This window comes from Porites lutea, chromosome 6 (assembly GCF_958299795.1).
Source record: "Porites lutea chromosome 6, jaPorLute2.1, whole genome shotgun sequence".
NCBI classification, from domain to species: domain Eukaryota; kingdom Metazoa; phylum Cnidaria; class Anthozoa; order Scleractinia; family Poritidae; genus Porites; species Porites lutea.
Window position 1 is genome coordinate 20,361,032 of NC_133206.1, and position 21,831 is coordinate 20,382,862.

At 39.9% G+C, this 21,831-nt stretch overlaps 1 protein-coding gene across 2 annotated transcripts; it reads left to right on the forward strand.

The window, feature by feature from the left end:
- On the forward strand, positions 1–20,507 carry LOC140941366 (uncharacterized). 2 transcript variants are annotated; one of them, XM_073390355.1, is made up of 3 exons: positions 1–149; positions 5,677–10,113; positions 12,600–20,507. In XM_073390355.1, exons 2-3 carry the CDS (start codon positions 5,679–5,681, stop codon positions 19,355–19,357), a joined length of 11,193 nt encoding a protein of 3,730 aa, XP_073246456.1. In that variant the 5' UTR covers positions 1–149; positions 5,677–5,678; the 3' UTR covers positions 19,358–20,507. The 2 variants fall into 2 exon arrangements, with proteins under 2 accessions (XP_073246456.1, XP_073246455.1); XM_073390354.1 differs by lacking the exon at positions 1–149 and adding an exon at positions 3,425–3,584.
- The last annotated feature ends 1,324 nt before the right edge of the window (positions 20,508–21,831 follow it).

A 21,831-nucleotide genomic window follows, 5' to 3' on the forward strand; every position in this document is an offset into this window, starting at 1 on the left:
CCAAATATACATCAACATGATTGATAGTTCTCATTTAATGGGTTAGCGCAAGAGCACAACAAACTTCCCCAATCTTTCTTTTCCCTTGAATGTTAAACACTGGTTCAAGACTGCCTTACTTTACCAAGTCGCTCGTCAGCTGAGACCAGGTAGGTAAATATGTGTCGCAAAAACACTTGAACACAATTCAAGCTAATGGTAGTAGATCGACTGCCAACAAAAAACTGTACGTTAAGTACTCGCCAAATATTTGAGTTCACATCTTAGAAGAATCGTTTATGGTTTAACTACTCTACCATTATTCTAAACCTTAACTGTCTGCTGGTTATTATTATCAAGAATAAGCTCCCTGAAAGAAAAAAAACATTCTCTGTTCGCTGTCGATGGGTTGTTGCTTAACGTAAAAATTTCGCCAGTGTATCGAAAATTAGCATTGTCGATTTTTTATGTTCAAATATTAGGAGTAATACAGCTGGTTTTAAAGGTTACCATGGGAAAGGGATTCTTCTACCTGAACTTAGCGGATTCAGTCATTCTGGATATGAGTTCACGAAAATCATTATTCGGCTTACAGTCTGAAAATTGCCAATATTTTAGACTTTACTTTATTTTATTTAAGTACCTTCATAAAGGAATGTTTGTATTTGCTATTAATTGGGATCCCAGCTAGCAAAGTTAACAACTTAAAATGCAAAATTTGCGGTTAAAACACAGAAAATGGTTGCACTGTAATTTCATAGCGGGTTTCGTTTTAATTGAGTTCAAGGGAAGATATGGATTGATATCAACGGCTGATACCACGAAAATAAGTGAATACGAAAAGGATATTTAGACTGGAATAATACAGGTCAGAATATCGTTACAGGCGATGTTGTACTGTGCTTACGTAGTGGGGTATATTTTCTATTGAGTTTAAGAAAACATATGGATTGATATTAACGGTGGATACCACAAATATTCAAATAAATACGAGAAGGATCTTTTTGACTGGGATCCAGGCAGGGCTTCATATTATATAAATAAGAGCTAAAAGACTGCCAGTATTGTCAATATTTGTCAAAAATCGACGAATCGACTTCGAAAAAACTGCCAAAGGCTAATTATCATCATGACGCATTTATGTGCTACAACGAGAATTACTAATAACGTGAAGGGATAGAGGAGTAATATTTAAACGTTAGATTCCCCCAAATTCCACATCGCAGAAACGGAAATGCTTTTCACCAAGAAGAATTTCTCATCTTACTTTTACTGATAATTCTGGCAACAAATAGGATATTTTTTATAGATATAAGGAAAATATTGAATGTTGAAGAACTGCGTGCACGGAAAAAGGATTGGTTTGGTGTGGGCGTTATCTTATGTCTTTGCAATACGATAGCAGAAAGTAGACAAAAAGACTCCAATTCAAAACATCTGGCTCCTAAAGATGTGGTCCCATTTCTTTCTATTATGATTTTCCTCCCTGTTTAAACTGGGAACTAAAATAGGCTAGCTATAAACAAACCTTTTTCACCAATGGTTTATATTATCCGTCATCTTCCCCAGAAATTTCTCATTATGTTATCTCAAAACAGTACCAAGATTTTTATTTTTGTCAGGATTTTTGTCATTAGATGTTGAGCCAAGTTGAAGGATATATTACACAAGCAAAATTTGAAAATAAAAATAAATGAATAAACATGTCATGACCAAGTACTCAAGCATATTTTGCAAAATAATTCTCCAAAAAAACATTTCTGTATGTTACAAAAAATATTCTTCATCACCAACAATTTGTTGAAAGTTTTTTAGAGCTTTTTTGTAATATGATGTCCCAACAGAAGAATCTCCACTCTGCCATTTCTGCATGTTGATTTTGCCTCAATTTTGTTACTTAAGAGATGCTTAAACAGATCGATAAGAAGGTCTTGGATAATCCTTCAGTTTAAGAATCAAATGTCACAAACCCTTTAATGCTCAGGACTAAGCAAAGCCTATTATCATAAATTGACGACTTGTCTGGGGTTTTCAATTGGATAAATTTGGGAGCTTTAGCAGCGACGACGAAGACGGCAGTGAAAACGACGCTAAAAAGAATGAATTTGCGTTCTTTCAAACTTTATCGCGTCTATTTGGCCCCACTCAATTTGTCAAATGTGGGCAATTTCTCCTGGACTTAAATTCTTCAGGGCTTTATCCAACTTCGAAAAGAGAAAGGAAAATTCGTCCTCGTATGTTCACGTCCTCCATAAAACGTCGCATTAGGAGATTTTACGTCGTAGTCGTGCCGTAGACATCAAAGAAAATGTACTAAAAAGCGTGTTGTTTTGCTCATAAAACCAATTGGTTTTTGACGTTGCTGCTGTCGTCGAAGTTTCTTAAGCTTCCTATTAAAGTAAAGGCTACTTTTCACTGTATTTTGACACATGCCAATAGCAGACCACAGAAGAGAAAAAGAGGAGGTGGGGTAGGGGGGGGGGGGGGGAGGAGGGATAACACAACTTTGTTAGGCGACGTCACTAAAGGATTACCATGACGACGCTTTTTGGAGGCCATCGTGATCGTTTAAACTGCTTCGCATGCTTCACTTGGTTTTCTGACCAAAAAAGCCTAAACATGCGTGATTGCACTTAAAATTGACTGGTACAATATAATTTGCATCATATTCAGTCCTGTATATGTCATTGAAATGCCACCCGTTGAATTTATTGTTGTATAACAATGCAGATTTACAAATCCACGCTGTGATTGGTTGGCTCAAAGTAAATAAGGGCTTTTACAGCCACTGCTGGGAGCTTTCTGCTATTTTCATCCAGACTCTCACTGTATCGCCGATTAATTAAAAGCATTTTGCAGAAAAGAGAAAAATAATTTTATAAAACCGAAGAATAAACTTGATAAAAGTAAAAGAAAAGATCCATCAAGAGGCATTTCGCAATGCTGTAAGTACTTACAAACATGGACGCGCTTGAAAGTTTTAAAGTTCTGTGACTTTCACATAGGGCAAAATTACAACCTTTTTACAAATCATATGAAAAAACACGCCTAAACGCACTTGGATTTAAAATAGCTACTCTTTGGACTCTGTTAAAAAGATTATCTCACTTAGCTCTTTAGAGTGGTGGATAATGAACGCAAGCCAGTTCGGAATTTGCTTATTGTAGTACTTTATCCCGCCAACTTAGTTCCAGCTCGTAACCCTGGAAAGGCGTGAAGTTCATCTACCAGGTGCTTGAAAAAAAACAAAGCTTCGATCGTTTAAATCAAAGCCTTTTATGTTATCAGATTCGGCAATTTTCATGCCTGATTCTCTACAGCGTGTAACCGATCTTTTGTTCGAAGATTACTCACTCACAAATAACCTGTCGAACTGGCTGCATGGTTATTATTAAAAGCAACTATTAGCTATGCATCTAATTGTCATAATTACGACCTCATCGTTTATGCACAGTGGGTTTAAGGAATTCGACTAGCACGTAAGTGATCAGGCTTGTTCGCGTCAAGAGAATTTAACGTTTGTTATTTGCTGGAAATCAGAGTTTCTGATCACATTTTCACACGAGGTGTTCCCACTCCAAGATGCCGCATTCAGAGGGTCAGATGTAAGTACCAATTTTATATTCTGTTAGATTATTAAGTAGATTGTTTGTAAGGGCAAACAAGCGGGTTTATTCTATGTCACACTAAACTCTTAAGGCTTCTTTAAAAAATCAAACGCAGCATGTTTCCCAGCATGTTGTGGAGAAAAAATATATTTTTATGGCCAATCCAAACAGCGTCGTTAGATGTTCTTCGTTAGACTTCAGCGAGTCTTTTAACTTGAGGACTTAACTGGTGCTAAGTACTTTAACAGTGAACGCACGAGTCGCCGATGAAAATAAGGTAAACAAAACATATGGCAGGCTTTGTTCTTTACTTAACGTTACGAGGGGCACTCATACTAAGGAAAGGGAAAACTTACACTATATGAACAAGAGTTCAGAGCAATCGATACAGATGGAATAGCTTGATTGATATTGGTGGGAAAAAGGAAAAATAGAGTTAGTTCCTATTCACGTAATTCAAAAACCGCGAAAAATAACAGAGAGAATTGAGAGCGGATTTAAGTCAGTACTCTCATAAGCAAACAAAATCGTCTATGGCTTTCAAATTGAAGAGAATTTCGTGAAAAAAAAACAAGTCTCTTGAAATTGGCGGAAAAGTGTTGCGAAATAAACAGATCAATTAATCAGATTAACTCCTTGAGGGCCACTATATTCACTTCAAACACGTCACGTTTAAAAGGACGCCATGAGTTTGTTGTCAAGAGAACTAGAACAATCCACCATGATTCCAGTCTCGAGTTATTCATCTTTAAATCGGAAAAGGACCTTTCGCGGAATAAACTACAAAAGTAATGGCAAAGCTACATCCGTAACACCAGCTAAAGCTACACCGAAATTTCACCGTGGGTGAAAAGCATAAATCCAATTGACTGTTCAAGAAACTTGAATTACATGCGGCTTTTGTTTTGAAGTGTGACGGGAAACAATAATATACCTAAAATATAATAATATATCTTCATACAGAAAAAAAAGGGGACTTTAAAAAATCTTATCCCTACATATAAACAGTGCAGTTTTAAAAACTCGATTAGCATCGCCCATAGAATTAGTCAGTTATGTTTATAATAAACAACGTGAAAAAGAGGGTAGTTAAGCGTCGCTACAAGAGTACAAGGAAGTTATTAGTGAGCACCGCCGATTTACATAGTAAAAGAATTAAGTGGTTAAGAGTTCCAATATCTTTAAACGTTTTTCTCTTCGAAGAATTTAAAAAGGATAAACACCTGTGAGGTTAGCTAAAATTATTTGAATTGCTTGGAGAAAAAAGATGGAATTTATCCTCAGACTTGAAGACGGAACTACATAAGTGTGACGCATGGTTATTAGTCTAGTTTGAATGGCCAAGGTTAAACTGTAGATTCTCGGCATTACAACCATCTTGTAAGGTATTTCACTCCGAAGTAAACAACGGTTATGTTACTTGATCTCCTCCGAGCAGGTGCATGCAAGGTTTCGCCCAGACTAAAGGGAGGAAAACGTGCCAGAAAGTGCTTCTTTTTAGTCACATTTATCCCTTAAAATAACACTACTGAGGTGCCTTCTTACTGAAACATAATCAAAAGGAACTACTTTGATCCACTAACATGACTTAGCTAGTATAGCCTAGTTTTCCTTGTCGCCGCCATATAAGGGAGATATAATGTCCCTATCTTTAAAGTTTATAATAGGTCCGTATGAATGAGAGCTACTGAGCAGTAAGTACAGCATGGTGTTGTTGTATACGGCTGGTTCACATACCCGTTTGTGCCAGCAATAATCAGGAGACCCTTGATTAAGTCCCCTCTTCCTCGTTTAGCTCTATTTTAATAAGTGAATTCTGCTAATTCGACCAGCCAACGGCCACCGAAATCAATTAACAAGGTTTTCAGATACGAAAGTGACTAAGACATTTTTACCTGCCTTTGATCCGTTTCCCACCGTTGAATTCATTGTTTCATAGTTCAACGGCGCATAATCATCGAAAGAAAAAAAGATTTATGCTATTGTTATAACTAAAGCTAAAAGGGGTGGGTAGCTCTTTTTCACAAATAGGCTGCAATGGCATGCCCTTTTACTGACGCGTTTTTTTAATATTTGATTTCTCAAATAGCCATGACCCACCCTCAGACATCACACCTACCGGTCTCACTTGGGCAAGCAATACACAGGTCTCGCTCTGAAGAACAACTACCTTACGGCAGCCACAAGGCGGAAACGAATCTTTCATCACGAAAAAGTTCGACATCGACTGTGAAGCTCATTCCCACCTTTCCAAACCTCGGGAGAGAACTAAACGTACGTTTTGAAACTTCAGAACAACGTGGATCAAGGCTGGTTGAGGGAAAGTATACGGAATTTGAACGTGAGAAAAGACAGTTCAAAAGAAGGGCGAGAGATCGACAAGATATTGGAAGCAAAGAGGAAAGTTTCAACAAGACACTTGACACAGAATATTGCGTCAGAGTTAAAATGTCTGTAGTACACGCTGACTTAAGTCCAGCTGAAATAGAGAGTGAGCTGAAAGAGGCTCAAGACGCTATCAGCAAGCTTCAAGATAGTCTTCAGAACGAGAAGAGATTATCTACTGCAAAAGACACCACCATCGAAAATCTACGCCATGAGATTCATCTCTTGGACCAAGAACTGGTAGACAAAAGAAAAGAAAATGACAAATACAACGATGAAATGAGAAAACTGCGATCCAAAACAACTTCTCTAGAAACAGAAAACAAAATTCTTGAACGCCAGGTTAAGATGATGAACGAGTCAACGAAAAGACTTCATAACGAGCTGCATGAATTACGAAGCAAGCTTCGGGTTCAGGAGACAAAAGTCGGAGAGCTTCGGGTGCAAAGATCGGAAGCAGTTCGGAACTATGCGCATCTTCTCCAAACAAGCGTGGACAAAGGCACAAGGCTACGTCATTTTCTTCAACAAGTGCAAAATGAGATTCTAGAACACAGTGTCACCTCGAAGAAGTTTCAGTTACAAAAGGAGGCTCTTGAGAATCTTATGCAAGAGGATAGCGAAGAAGACTTGCAATTTAAGAGGTACGGATTAATTTCGCCAAGGAAAATCAGGAGATCGTCCTACGGGCTGTCAAAGGAGGAAAAAGAAAACGTGCGGAAAGGCGTTGAAAATGCTCTGGCGAGCAGGAATAACAAACTCCCGGACAAAGGTCTGCCGATTGAACAGCTCACAACAGAAACTGAGAGAATTGTTACTGAAGGACTGAAAACACGCCTGGGACAAGAAAACGAGGAAATTTCTCAAACGGCAAAGCTGATGCAAGAAGCTAAACACCAGATAAAACGTTTGGACAGCATAGAGTCCGCGCGTGCTGAAACTTCTAAGCGGTTGCAAGACAAAATAGGTACGCAGCTCGAAGCCCTTGAAGGAGAACTCAAAGATCTCTCCGACGACCTTAGAATGGCGCAGATTTCAAAGAAAGAAGACGAAGAAAAACTACGATCCATTACCAAATTCTCCACTGCAGATGAAAATGTTGACAGCATAAGTCGGGCACGAAGAGCATCGCAAGTTGAGAAGTTGGATCTCGAAAGCGTGATACACAACATGGAACGAAAGAGTGACAGCGGCCCCATGTCACCAAGGGATCTTGAAATTCTTTCAATAAAGCGCAAAATGGCGGCCATGCTTGACGACAAGTTGAACCTCTCGGATGCATTAATTGCTTCTCACAGCAGTCTCTCCAATCTCGAAAGTCTCTTAGAGAGCAGAGGCGAGGAAAATCAGAAACTGGAAAACGAACTCACGGAAAAGGAAAAAAGAATTTCAGTCGCGGAAGAAAGTCTGATAGAAGCACAGAAACAAACCGCGCACCTTAAAGAAGAACTGGAGACAGCTTTGGGCGAAGTGAAAAGAGAGACGGGTGAATTAGCGCAATCCAACGAGAAAAGCAGAGGTCGAGGGCATAGAGTTGAACTGAACTTTACCCCAAGCAATCAAGTTACACGAAAAAACAAGGCTGAAACCTTGAACGACGAGTCCGACCCAGCTGGGGAAAAAGACATGTCAAAAACCAATGAAAACACACCTGCATACAACAGAGCGGATAAGGAAGTTCAAGTAGGCGGTGAAATCTACGATCTTGAGAAATTTCCACGAGAAAATCCTCGTTACGCAAGGAGACGGTTATCGTTAGATGTAACGGTCAGCGGTCATCCCAAGTTACAGCGTAAAATTAGCAAAACCGAGTTGAAGCTGGTTAAGCGAGTAAACAAAGGGGTTCAGGTAGATTTAAATGATAATTGCAACAAAACAGCACCGGATGGTTTCATAGATGAATTTCCTGGAGAGAAGCTGAGCCACAAAAATCAAGAGTTTCAGGTCGTGATGCAACAAAAAGATGGAGAGATCAAAGACCATGAAAGCGAGCTCAGAAAACCGCGCGACGAAAAGACAGAATCTGCAACAAATAGCGAAGATAATGCGCATTTTAATCATCCAATGAGAATATCAGAGCTCTGGAAGTCTCTTGAAGAAGCCAAACGTGAAAAAGAAGAGGGAGAAAAACGAAGTAAACATCTCCAAGACGAGTTAGAAAAGCGAGAGCAAGAGATTCAAGCACTCATCAAAGCTTTGCAAATACAGAAGAACGGGTTCTCGTCACCAGCTGAACTCTTACCAAGTAGTGATACAGAAGTAGTACCCCAAAGCAGCGAAAATGTAAATGAAAAGGTAACTATGGGTCTAGAAAAAGGCCGACCACTTGAAGAACTTGTCAGTGCAAAAGAAGTCACTTCGTCTCTTCATGAATTTGTCTTTGACACCGAAGATGATCGATGCATTCGAAATGACCGATGTTTGGACGACAAAAGGACAGACGAAAAGAATATTTCAGTGCTAGAGTCGGTGATTAATGACATGAAAAAAGAGCTAGAGAATAACGACCATCAAAAGAAGCAACTGGAAGCGATTTTGGGCGAAAAGGAAGAAGATTTACGCAAAGCAGAAGAGGAAATCGAACTTTACAAATCTCAAGTTTCTGCGATGAAAATTGAACTTGATGAAACGTTAGCGGAGAAAGAAAAAGATACTAAAGAAAGTGAAGAAATGAAGATGCAAATATCTGAGCTAAAAAAAGAGAACGATAGTGCAAATCAAAATGTCGAAAGATGCAAATCCGAAATAGCAGACTTAAAATCGCTACTAGAAGATGTCAAGAGTGAAAATAACTGGAAGTTGAAAGAAATTCAAAGGTATAAAGACGAGATTGCAGAATTGAAGGTTTTACTCCGACGATCAAAGAACGAAAACGTTAATGTAGCTAAGGAGTATGAGTTGTACAAATTCGAAATATCTGATTTGCAAGCAACACTTGAAGAGGAAAGAAAACAAAACCGAGAAGCAGCGAAGAGAATCGAAAAGTATGAAACGCAGATTTCCGAACTGAAGAGTTCTGTCAAAAAGTTGGAGGAAGAAAGCCAAGGTAAAACAAGTCATATCGAAGATTTAAAGCGCCGAATTTCAGAGTTGAAAACTTTGTTCGAGAAAGAAAGAGAAGAGAAAGAGGTTACAATAAAGAAAGTGGAGAACTACGAATCGGAAGTTTCGGATCTCAAAGGTGCTTTCACTGAGTCGAAAGACAAAAATAATAATACAGTTAATGATGTCGAACGCTATGAAGCCCAGATTTCAGACTTAAAAGCGGCTCTCGGGGTGAAGGAGGAAGACTTAAAAAGGCGTGAAACAGAAAACAGTGATCTCAAGAAGGAGACAGAAAAAGCAGAAGAAGAGGTTCAGAAGATGAAAATAAAAGAAGCAGAGACTAGACTTGAAAAGGAAAGGTTGGAAACTAGCAACTCCAAGTTACAAATCACCATCGACAACCTCAAAAAGCAACTCATGGACGCGGATGAAAAAGTAAAGGAGTTAGAGCTTCAAGTTGAAGAGGAACAACTGGGGATTGGGCTTCTTCAAGAAGAAATTAAGGTGCTTGAAACAAAGGTAAACGTTAGGGATGAGAACTTGGAGCAAAAGGTGGAAGAGATTTTAAGGGGAGACGAGATTAAAAGAGAAAAAGAAGAACTTGAGAAAAAGATGGCAGAAGTGCCGCTTTCAGATCAACATGAGCTAAATAACGACACGATTGACGGTGAGACACTTGTGGTAAAATCCGAGGATCAAAGCTTGTGCGAGAGTTTACCTGAAAACCCTGGCGATGAAGACATAGACGACTTGCAAAAAGAACTGAATGAATTTAAGGAGCAATTAAAAAATCTTCACGTCGAATTAAAGGAAATTCAACGGGAAAAAGTTGATTTGGAGGACACGGTGCAAAAATTGAGAAATGTAAGAGACAGCCAAGAAAAAGAACTAGAACTGCTTCGACAACAGAATCAAGTGGTTGAAAGCAGTATACAGGACACTGAACGAGCTCTGAAGAAGGATCTGGAGATGATGGAGGAGAAGGAGAAAGAGCTGAGAGAACTCATGAACGAGGAATCTACAAAGGCGAGCGACATGGAGAGTTTGGAAGCAAGGTTAAGGAACGAACTTCAAGAAAGAGAATCCACATTAGCTGGTAAGTTAAATAAACTCATATTTCTAATTTCAAAACTGGACATTTGCGCCTCAGTATAGCTTCAAACTCGGCTAATTTGACACATTTTTAAAGCATTATTATCAACTAGCAGTCGTTTTGTTAATTACGTCGTAATTTATGCTTGAGAGAGAAAAATATTGAGGGGAATAAAGGACATCGGTGATCACTGAAGATCAAAATAAATGTCGTCACGTTTTAACAAATTCTTCTCTTTAGTACCATACGAAATGCATGGGGAGGAGGTTGCAGAATAAGCATGTTGGTATTACAGCTTTAAAGGTTATAATAATGCTTCTGTAGCTCGATTGCAAGTGCCTTTACTGCTAATTTTAACTCTCCTAATAATGTCACCGCTTAATAAAACATGCAAGTCACCAGGAAGGAATTGAATGATTATCTTGAATACTAAGCAACAAACTCCTCATAAGTACCACAAGAAACGTAAAGAGAATGTGCATGTCTATAGAGGAGATTAAATCAAAACGTAGACAAACTATTTGAGGCGAGTCTTATTCAGTTGCAGGCTACAATATATATCTTGTAGTTCAATTTTATCCCTGGTTTACATTTTTTCCCATTGTTTCAGACTCATTGCCATACATTACCATACCCAAAAACAAAGAAAAATAAAATTTACCCCAAGAATAAAACTGAACCACAACATATGTAGCTGAATTTACGCGCACGGATCAGCAATGCTCGGTAGCTTATGGTTTCTTTGTAAATGTTTCAGCAAGAACATTTACCCTGCATTTAAACTGTCTAGCACTACTGTAGTCTAGACAATATTTCACAGGAAATTATATGCTTTTTGATAGCAGGCGACGACTGAAGTAAAAAATGTTAGCAAAACTCATCTTTCGCTCCTTGGGGTAAAATTGTGGTGAGAGCTATTAAAAAGTCTTTTCGAAAGTTGATTTTACAACTTACAGTTTCAAAATATTTTAAAAAATTCTTTTGTGTTGTCTGTTAAGCAACGACGTTTTTGAGCGACGCACGTAAACAAAAAGTGGACTGTTTGCAATCTTGGGGAGTGATTTTGACCAAATCTTCGGGCAAATCGTCTCTGTAATTAAGAGTAGAGACACTTAGTAATACAAATTTGGTAGCGACAAGAAAGGACTCACTTCTATTTGACGTGCGTCGTTCAAAACGCCTTTCCTTAAACTCTTTAATATTGTACTAATGATAACCCTAACAATCCATGCCAGTTTTCCAAAAAGAGCTTTATTCCATTGCGAAATGCATTTCCGAAGTCACGTTTGGCTGGTATTTCAGGTCACAAAGCAAATCAGCTGGCCTTATATAACATTTGGCGGTGCTTTGATTCAAGATAACAATAGTTTGCCTCCTTCAAGTCTTTCAAAGCCACGAAAACAATGAAAAGCCGCGAAAATTTGGCTGTGCCCAGAACTGCAAAAAGATTGACTCAAAACTAGGCGTTACGTGAAAGTGCGCTCAGCGCAACAAGAATAAATTCAATAACTAAAATGCAACAGGCTGTAAAACAAACTGTACAAGCCGTTCGTGCTGTTGGACATAAACGATGGAGATATTTTTTGTACACAATCAAAAAACAATTACCAATTACAACTTTCTTGTCATGTAAACATCGATTTTGTAAATGGAGGGCTTAAAAGGTACTTTTTGACCAACTTATAATCTACAAAGAGTAGTCAAAACATACAGAACTCATATCAACTCATATATGAGGTCTTTTAAGGCGTTTTTTAAAGCCAACGGTTGCAATGAAAAAGTATTGAAACAAATAATATATACGATTATATCTATTTCTAAATTATGACAACAATATTGCACTTTCCACTCAATCGTCGGTGCCGATATTTCCAGGTTATTATACTTAATCATTTTTTTTTTCTAATCTGAGCACATCGGAGGCTGAAATTTAATAAACGCTCCATTATGACTACGTTAGTTTGGTCAACTTGGCTTCAGGATTAGCTAACAAATGGCTGATTTGACTTGCATGAAATAATTTTAAGCTCCTTTTGTGGGACGCGCGATGTTTGTTTGGCTCAAAGAAACTTTTGTTCGGTTAAAGGACGCGCTAACGTTGCTGTAAAAGAAATCATATACATGTTATGTCTGAACGTTCACTTGAGAATTGCTCAAACAAACTAAGTACAAATCAACTCGTAAATGAAATAAACTGTTAATTCCACTGCCGGAAAATGACTGATCATGAGTTGGGGTTCAATTTAGCCACTTACAACTGTAATCAAAATGCCAAGAACGCCAATTATTTAAAGACCCAATTCCCAGTTGGATTAAGAAAGAACAATTCATCACAGATGCTGTAACAGCGTCGACGCGTTAGTCTCGGCGTTAAGTGTTTACAGCCGTGATACAGAATAGTTTGCTCTTAAGGTTTGTCAAGTGTTTGTTTGTTTATTTTAGCACTTATCGTTTCCGCTTAGCGATAACCTTAACACTTTTCTTTACAGCAAAGGAGGAGGTAATCGATCAGCTACAGCAGGAGAACCAAAGATTACAAGTCGAGGCAGAGAAGCTTAAAATGGACATCCAGCAACAAGCGTTTGACTGGAAGCAAAGAAAGAAGATGGAAGAAGAGTACAACGACTTGGCTGACAAGATTAAACATCTGACGACGGAAAATCTCAATCTACGGGCAAAGATCAAAGAAAAAGACGAAAGCTTACAACGGGAAGAAAAGCTGCGAATGGAAAATATGAAATGCTTAGACGCTTTCAAGATCAAGCTGGAGAAGATGACCACAGACGATAAGAAGCAGCGGGAGAGGTTGTTCAGCTTGAAATCAGCGTGTTCCGAGGCTAACGAGGCGTACGAAATTGTTAAAAAACAAAACTATGACATGAGGAAAGAAGTGGAGACTGTGAAGAAGAGGCTCAGCGAGAGAGACAACGAGTTAGAAGCGTCAGAGAAAGAAAAAGAGAGAATGGAGGAACAGATCTTGAACGCTTCCAGAACAATCGACGATTTGCGAAAGAACGCCAGTTTCCGTGGAGACGAGAGTGTGTCGCCGGACTCAGCTCTTGGAATTTCTCTTACATCTGCTTTTGACTTCAGCTCTGGCCCAAACAGTCCGAATTCCGTTTCTTCGGATAATGCATTCTCCGGGGAAAATTATGGCGGCCAGGAAACAGGACTGCTGTGCAAGATGCCGACTATGATCGAAAACTTTCGTGCCGTCGTGCGCGAAAATGAAGTAATGCGCGGGAAACTTTACGAACTAGCCGTCAACAAGGATAAGATTGAAAGTGAATCGAAGCACCTCACAGAGCTGAATGCGATCCTCAAAAACGACGTCGCTGTTAAAGAGAAAAACGTGTCCAGTTTAGAAGACAAAATCAAGTCGTTAGAGAAACAGTCACGAGATGCGAAGAACAAAGTTGTTGAGTTAGAGCGCAATTACACTGTTGTGTCCACGCAAGCTGATCTGTTGAAATCCACTCTTGAAAATCGAGAGAAAAATTTTACAGAATTGCAAGAGAAAGTCGAGCTCCAAGAGGAGAAGGAGAAAACGCTAGAATTGTATTCCAAATCAGTGGCGGAGAAATTCGAGCATGAAGCCAGCGAAAAGAAGAAGTACGAAGATCTGTCAAGGCAACTTCTTAAAGAAACTACCACCCAGAAGAATATATTGCAAGGTATTGAGAAGAAACTCTCGCCTTCTAGTAATGTTGAAGCTCATTACTTCTCCGAACAAGAGGATGTTACCATGGCAACTGTTGAAGACAAAGTGGACGTCTTGCTAAAGAAGAAGAAAGATTTAGAAGCTCTGGTTTCCAGTCTTCAAGCGGAATGCGCAGATTTGCAACTGGCAAACGGCGAACTTCAAAAAGATTTAACGCAGTATTTGGAATCAGAGAAAATGAGGCAGGAATTAAAAGGCGAGCTCAAGGCAACACGAATTCGTGACGAGCTAACAAGTGCTAGAGCCATTAAGCTCGAAGAACAAAAGGCCGCATTACAAACTGAAAACAAAAGGTTGGCAGAAACGATTGCGGAGTTGAACAAGAAGGAAGAAAACTCCGAGGTTAAGACCAGCGCTATGAAAAAAACCATCGAAATGTTGGAAAAATCCAACGAAAATTACAGAGAGGAAGAAGAAAAGCTGAGGAGCGATTTACAAAGAGCCGATGAAGAAAATACAAAAATGGCCAACGAGCTCAAATCATTTCAAGCCAAGATGTGTGAGATTGAAGCCACAAACGACGCTTTCCAAACTGAAAACGAGAAATTACGAACTGATATCATGGCATTATCCAAAGCGAAATGTGACGTCGAGCGGACGATTTCCGAAGCGGAGAGGCAGAACAAGAAGTTGAAAGAAATCAAGGATAAAGAAAGGGTGAGCCGAGAGATCGTTGAAGCTGAAAAAAATGAAGCTCTGATTCAATGTGAAACACTGCAGGATGAGCTGGACATAGCGAACAGTCACGTGGTAATGATTGAGAAAAAGAAGAAGAAAGCTGACGAAACGATAGCTGAATTACAGAAGAACAATTCCGAAGCGACTTCCGAGAACAGAAGGCTGGCCGACGAGTTACAACAAGCAAAGAAGGACTTGTCGGAAATGGATGAACGATACAAGAACTCGGTTCAAGAGGACGAAAATCTGCAGCAGAAATTAAATCTTGCTAACCTGGAAATTGCTAAGCTGGCAACAACTCAAGAGAGCAACATGAGGAGAAATGACGCCTTGGAAAAAAATCTTGTAGAGTCAAAAGGAAAGAACGAAGAGCTTGAAATACTACTGGAGAAGACTCGCTTAGAGAAAGCTAACGCGCTAAAAGACGTCAACCAAAAAGAAGAAGCTATCCACTCGCTTGAAGCAAAGAAAAACGAGCTCGAACAAGAACGACAGAGCCTTACCAACGACTTATACGTCGCTACGAGAAAGGTTTTAGCACAGCAGCAGAATGCGGAAAGCTTGTTGAGTGAAGTAAACTTCTTGAACCGCGAGATGAAAGGAAGTATTAGAAACGCCCTGAGCAAGGATGTTCGAAACACAGACGAAATGCCATCGCCAAGAGAGGGAGAGAAAGCCGTCTCGGATAACGAAGTGGTCATGCAAAATTTACGACAAGGCATTCGCACTACCGAAAGAAATCTCGACTTCTTCCGAGCAGAGGCGAAGATCCCAGAACACGAGACGAAAAGCTGCCAGCGAGATGTCGAATTTATAAACAAGGAGTTCATGGTCCTTCGTAATCAACTGTCGACATTTTCTACTACTTCTCAGAAGCTCTGTGAGGAAATTAAGAAGTTAAAAGAAGATTTGGCTCAAAAACAAGCCTTACTTGAAGAAACAAGGGCACAGCACGACGCTCTTAAGGAAGAAAACTTGGAAAGTCGCGATTCTATTATTCAGCTGCAGAGCAAATGCACCGAGTTGGAGTCACTATTTGACGAGTACGAAACTAAGGCAGAGAAACAGCATACAGAACTAGTCCGTGCAAATCAGCAGATTTCTACTCTAGATTCAAATCTGATGCGAGCTGAACAGAAAAAGATCGCGCACGAAAAGGAGCTGTTGGTTGCGCACGAGAAAATCTCCCACTTAGAGGCAAGTTTAAGAGCGATGAAGGATGAAACTCGCAGCGATAAACAAAAGATCGCAACGCTGGAGATGGAGTCGAACGAGAAGCAAGCTCTGGCGCGAGAACTCGACAACACTGAAGCAACTCTTAGGGAAGTCAGATCAAAGTTCGATGAGGTGCTGAAGGAAAAGGAAGAGGCTAAGACAGAGCTGTATGGAATCCGAGAAGAGCTGCGCCAGCAACAGACTGAGTCGAAGACTGCGCGCAAAGAAGTTGAAAGCCTAAAGAAACAGATGAACTCAGAAAAAGACACGAGAAAGAAGGTCGAACTAGACTTAAACGAAAACGCTGCGGTCTGCAAAACATACAAGAACAATCTGCAAGACGTAGAGCGAACACTTGCAAAAATTCGCGAGGAGAACTCAGAGCTTGAAGAGAAAGTCAGCATTCTAGAGACAACCGGGAATGCGCTAAGGAAAGAGACCGAGCTACAAGCTATAGAAATGAAGCGACTGGAAGAGGAACTTGCAGATTCAAAGGAGCAGTACAGCAACTTGTGCAAGAATCACGAAGGCAGCGAAAAAGAGAGGAAAAGGCTAACCAATGAAATGATCGCAGCGGAGGAAAAGATCACAAAACTCCAAGGAACCTGTGATGAGCTGTTAAAAGAAAAAGAAACGAGCTCCGGGAAAGTTTTATCCCTCAATGAAGCGCTGGAGGTGATCATCGCTAGCAACGAAGAAACCGCAGCTAACTTGAAAACTGATCTTCTAACTGCAAAGAAAGAACTTTCCGTTACCAAGAGCGCGCTCGAGAGAAGACAAAAACAAGTTGAAGATCTGCAAGACGAGCTGAGAAACGACGAGCTCAAGATTAAGTCCCTCGAAGATAAGAAACAGGAGGTGTTTGAGAAGTACTGGGCAAGTCAAAACGACCTAACGGAGGCAGAAGGGACCATAGACAATCTGCGATCTGAGAACAAAGAACTGAAACAACAAAATGCCATATCTGCACAAAGGATTCAACAACTACAAGACACCCTGCAATCTGAGAGAGATACCAACGAGAAAGAAGTAGCGGCGTGGAGCGATCAGATGAACAAGCTCAAGAATCAGCATCAGAAGAACGTGGAAGAGCGCGAAAACTTGAAAAGAGATTTGGAGCAGACTCAAGGGTCGTTAGTAAAGTCTAATGAGGATCTGAAGCAAACGAGTGAGCTCTTGAGCGAGAAGGAGAAGTCGTTTAGTGAAGAGGCGATCAAGCGCGATCAAGCCTTACAGGACATGTCAGCTCAAAACACAAGTATGGATAGTGAGCTCGCAGAAACAAAAGACGCACTTAAAAAAGCAAGTTCCGAAAACGAAGATCTGAAAGAAAGACTAGACTTCACAACAGAGAAAGCAGAATCGCTAGAGAAGGAGTTACAAGAGAAAAACAGCGACATTGAAGACCTCTTGGCTGAAGGACAAGCAAAGTTGAATGTTGTCCAGAAAATGAAGGCTACCAACAGTGGAGAACATTTCGCAGAGTTGCCATCGTCGGATTTCGTTCTCCGGGAAGACGTCGAGGACATAGCAGGAGTTGATGCAAGACCTACTACCCCTATGAACACGTCAATGAAAGACGTCGTGGATTCTTTTCATAAAGCGTGTTTAGCGTCCTTTAACGACAACAGGACACTTCAGCAGGAACTGGCGGCCAAATCGGAAGAAATGGCGCGCGTGGAGGAAAATCTTCAAAAGGAGAAAAACAATTCAGCGGAGATGAAGAGGTATCTACATGACTTGGAAAAGAAGAAAGCAAAGTTGGAAGACGACGTTAAGCGGTTAAGAAGACGCTTAGAAGCATTGAAGCTTAAGAGCGTGGAAATGGAAAAGGAAAAAGATAATGAAATCACAGAGACGAAAGGAGAGAAGATTCTGCTGGAGAAAGATTTGTGGAACACCAAAGAAACTTTAGAAGAGCTAAAAGCCCAAATGAAGACTTCAGAAGAAGAAAAGGAGCGATATGCTAAAGATCTAGAAGCCTCGCGTAAGCAGATTGTCGACGCAAAAAGCGATATTAAGGGAAGCCAGCAGCAGCTTGATGCTCTACAGGAAAATATTCTCCAGTTGAAGAAACGCACATTTGAGTTAGAAGCCAAAGACAGAGCAATGCAGCAGCAGATTCAAGAAAAAGAAAAGGAGGTTAGTGCTAATCAGTCCAAGATTGAAGAGATGGAGAAGTTGTACAATAACGCAAATGAAAAGAAGGCGGAGTTATTCGCGAAGCTTGGCAGAGCGGAAGAGCGTATCGCAAACTTGGAGAACGACTGTCAAGATAAGACAACAGAAAAAAACTCTCTTGGCAATACGTTGGCAGCTTTAAAAGACGATTTGGCTGACAAGCGCTCAAGGTTAGAAAAAACGGAGGACGATTTAAATAATTCGCTCGAGAAATGCGAGGAACTAGAGATACAACGCGGAAGTCTACAAGCGACAAATGAGATCTTAAAACAACAGTTAGAAGCCACAAAGAAAGAATGCGCACAACAGGAGGCTCTTCTTGAAAAGGAGAAAGAACTGTGTAAAGCCTTCAGTAATCAACTCAGTGATGTGAAAAAGGAAAAGGAGAACATTGATCAAGAGCTCAAGGAAATTCGCGAACGGAAGGAACAAATCGAAGACCAGCTGAATAAATCGGAAGAGAACCTTAACATTGCCGAGGAAAAAGGCGCCAACTCTTTCCATGAAGTTGAAAATCTCAAGCGACAGATGATGAAGATACAGAGCAGCGTATGCGCCGATTCAGCACGAAAAGAGCTCGAGATTGGCAAGTTGAAAGCAGAGGCTGACTCGCTGAGAAAGGAGTTAGACGAGAAAGTCAGGGATCACGACGAGACCTTAACAACGCTGAAAATCACGGAGAAGGAGAATGAATTCCTAAAGAAGGACCTGGCTCAGAAGCATAACCGTGAGTCAGAATTGAAACTCGATCTCACGTCGACAAACAGCAAACTGCAGAGTTATGTGATCGAGAGAGAATGCTGGGAACGCGAGGTGAAAAACGTCTTGAGTGAAATTGAACAGCAGAAGAACGCAAGCCAATCAAAAGAGGAGAAAATGGAACGAATGCGCACGCGCTACGAGAAGGAAATCGGATTTTTGCAGGATAGGGTGGAGGCCCTTGAGCGAGAGGTGCGGATTATACAGGAAGCAAACGAGCAACAAAGACACGCAGACGAAATTGCGGGTAAACTGGCACTCGAGACCAAAGACATGGAGATTGATAATTTAAAACTTCGTCTACAAGCAAGTCGAATGCATACGAGTGAGAAAAGCGATGTGTTAGACATGATGAAGGAACAGTTAAATGAGAGAACCAGAGAGATTACCGACCTCATGGAGCAGATACGAATGTTGAAAGAAAGTTACCACCTTGAGTTAGGAAGTATGCATGCTGAATTAAAATGTGCGCAGATGGAAAATATGTTGAATAAGCGGGGAGAAATCAGCGAGAGTTTTGGAGGATCAAGACAGGAAGCCGAGCTGCTTGAAGCCATCAAGGATAGCCGAAAGGAATCGGAGCGCTTAAGAAATATGTTGAAGAACAAAATGAAGGAGATGAAATCCCTCAGGAAGCACATCCTGTCAGAACGAGTTGGTAGAGCGAAAAAGCCTGGATATACAATGTACTAAGACCTCATACTGATGAAAGACTAAAGACTAAGAAAGCCAAAAAGCTGTAAGAATTGAACTTTGCGAACGCTTAGAGTACAGAGTGACAATATATAAACCAAGGGTAACTTTGAGCAGTTTCAATTATAGTTCAGAACTATTTACTCTAAGTGTTACACTTACTTTGCGGAATCAATGATTGATTTAAAGGGGCTATGTCACGCTATTTCATGCTATATTTCTAAAAAGCTAAAGCCTTTTTCGCATTAATTGACTCCAAAAGTAATCAGAACAATGGCTCAGTTTTGTTATCGAAGACTTTTCATGTGGTCTCTTGCAACGGATGATAAGGATGGACATGAACTGAAACTTGAAAAGTTTTGGGCCAACCTTTACAAAAACACGAAAAAAACATTATTATGGTTAGCACTTCTTGATGAAATCTGTTTGATATCTTCAAACACTACAGGAGTGTATTTTGCATGGTAATGACTCCAGCCCAGAATTCACCCTAAACAGTGATATTCTCGTCACATAGCCCCTTCTAAGTCCAGAGAGTGACTAACATCAATTTTCTCCCAACATTTTTTAATAGATTATCAATAAATAAGGTTATGAGAAATAGTCAAATGATTAACTGAGGAAAACTGCTTTGGTCTTTTATTGAATTCTCTCAACTAATTCTCCATGCAAATGTAAGGAATTCAGTTTGGAGAATTTGTATCTGGATATTGGGCCTTAAAGGGCAACTTGTAGCAAGATTTCTGACAAATCAACCTATAAGAAACAAAGACCAAACCAACGTGACTCAACCTTTCGTGAGTTTTCATGTACAGCAAAGATTTCGTTTTCCAGTTTGCACTGGTTTGTGACGTTATTTTCAACCATGCTGATTGACAATAATTAACACAGAAATTGCTTGTAACTTAACAAAAGGTGTTTTCCATACATCTGCCCTGCGTAGTAGGATAAAAAATCGTATATATTTTGTCTGACAAATAACTTATTTAAGGTTAAATAACCATTGAGAATAACCAAGGAATATAGAAAAATACCTTTCTTACATAGTGAAAAATTTAATAATATATTCAAACAATATTTTCCTAACATTTTTCTACCAACGTGTAGGTTTCAGTCTGCGGAAGTTCTCTGGATCATGGAAGACTAGAGTTATGAATTATTTTATCTTCTCATTTCGGAGTAAAAAACGCTTATTTGAAACACATAGTTCTCTTGCCATAATGGTAAAGTTAAGTGCTCTTCCCTTTCCAGAGAGCTTGCCAATAGGCAGCTTGCCATTCTCGTGGTACAAAACCGCCATGCTGAGAAGCAAAAGTCACACTGGGATAAGACAAACAAAGGAAATTACCATTTAAAATTATGTATGCTTTTTGTTGGTCTTGCCCGAGTGCGACTTTTGTGTCCCAGCATGGCAGTTTTGTACCACGTGAATGTCAAGCTGCAAAGGGCTTATCCCCAGATTGAGAAGCAATAAAGAAGACATGTAAATTAAGCCTTAACTGAGTGTGCTTGCAATAAAGAAATCAAATGCACATTATTGATTTCATCATTGTTTGAAGATTAACCCTGGTGGGCGCAAAAAAAACCCGATAAATATGTACGAGGGATGTTACGATGTTGTTGAGCATGATGAAATTTTGGGCGACATAACTGTAAATCATCTTAGGGCATGATGACTTTCGGGCAACTTGACAGTAAACCACTCCCCCACATTCAAGAGGAAGAGTGGAGATGAAATCAACTGCCAAGGAATTAATGGAAAAAATAGTTAATTGAGAATGTTCCATTTTCCACGAAAAAGGCACCCCTTTCGTATGCCTTCTATCAACAAAATCCCTTTTAACTGCTGGCGAATGCATTGTCATTTAAATAGGAATAAATCACTAAACTAGAACGTTTTCCCGACTTTATAAAGCCATAAAATTCATCTGTTCTGCCCTTTAGGCTCTTTCACAGACCAAAATGACAGATTTCCCTACCCTTTCATATACTTCAATGAGTAAAATCGCTACCCTTTCATATACCTGAAGCCTGAATAAAGGCACCCCTTTCGGACGGAGCCTACCCGTATAGGCCATTATAGGGAGTACCCCCCCCCCTCCCCCCAAGGCACTTCTTGTCCTCCTCCTAGCCCAACTCCTCTTTTCCTCTAAAGGGGCAAAATTGACTTAAGCTTAAATACACGAATTGACCATTTTACAGTTGTGGGCTTAGTATCCTAGCCTTTGAGTGAACGTGAGACTGAGGTTGACCTTGTTTTTGTACAGACCTCCTTCCTTTTCTTATGGAAATTATGCTTGAAAATACGAGTTAGCATAAGAACATGATTTAAATAATAAAGCAGGACGTTTTGTATCAAAACAAGGTCAACTCCAGCCTTGTTTTCACCTGTTACTGTGAAATGGGCTACTGTCAAGTAAAGAAAGCCGAAAGCTGCTTTGTTTTCCGCAAGACATAACAAGTTGCTTATCTTT

Excerpts from the sequence above, each read along its gene's own strand:
- LOC140941366 (XM_073390355.1), top strand. The coding sequence starts at position 5,679 with ATGACCCACCCTCAGACATCACACCTACCGGTCTCACTTGGGCAAGCA. Across the intron at positions 10,114-12,599 it reads AAGAGAATCCACATTAGCTG|CAAAGGAGGAGGTAATCGAT; the intron begins GTAAGTTAAATA and ends TTTTCTTTACAG.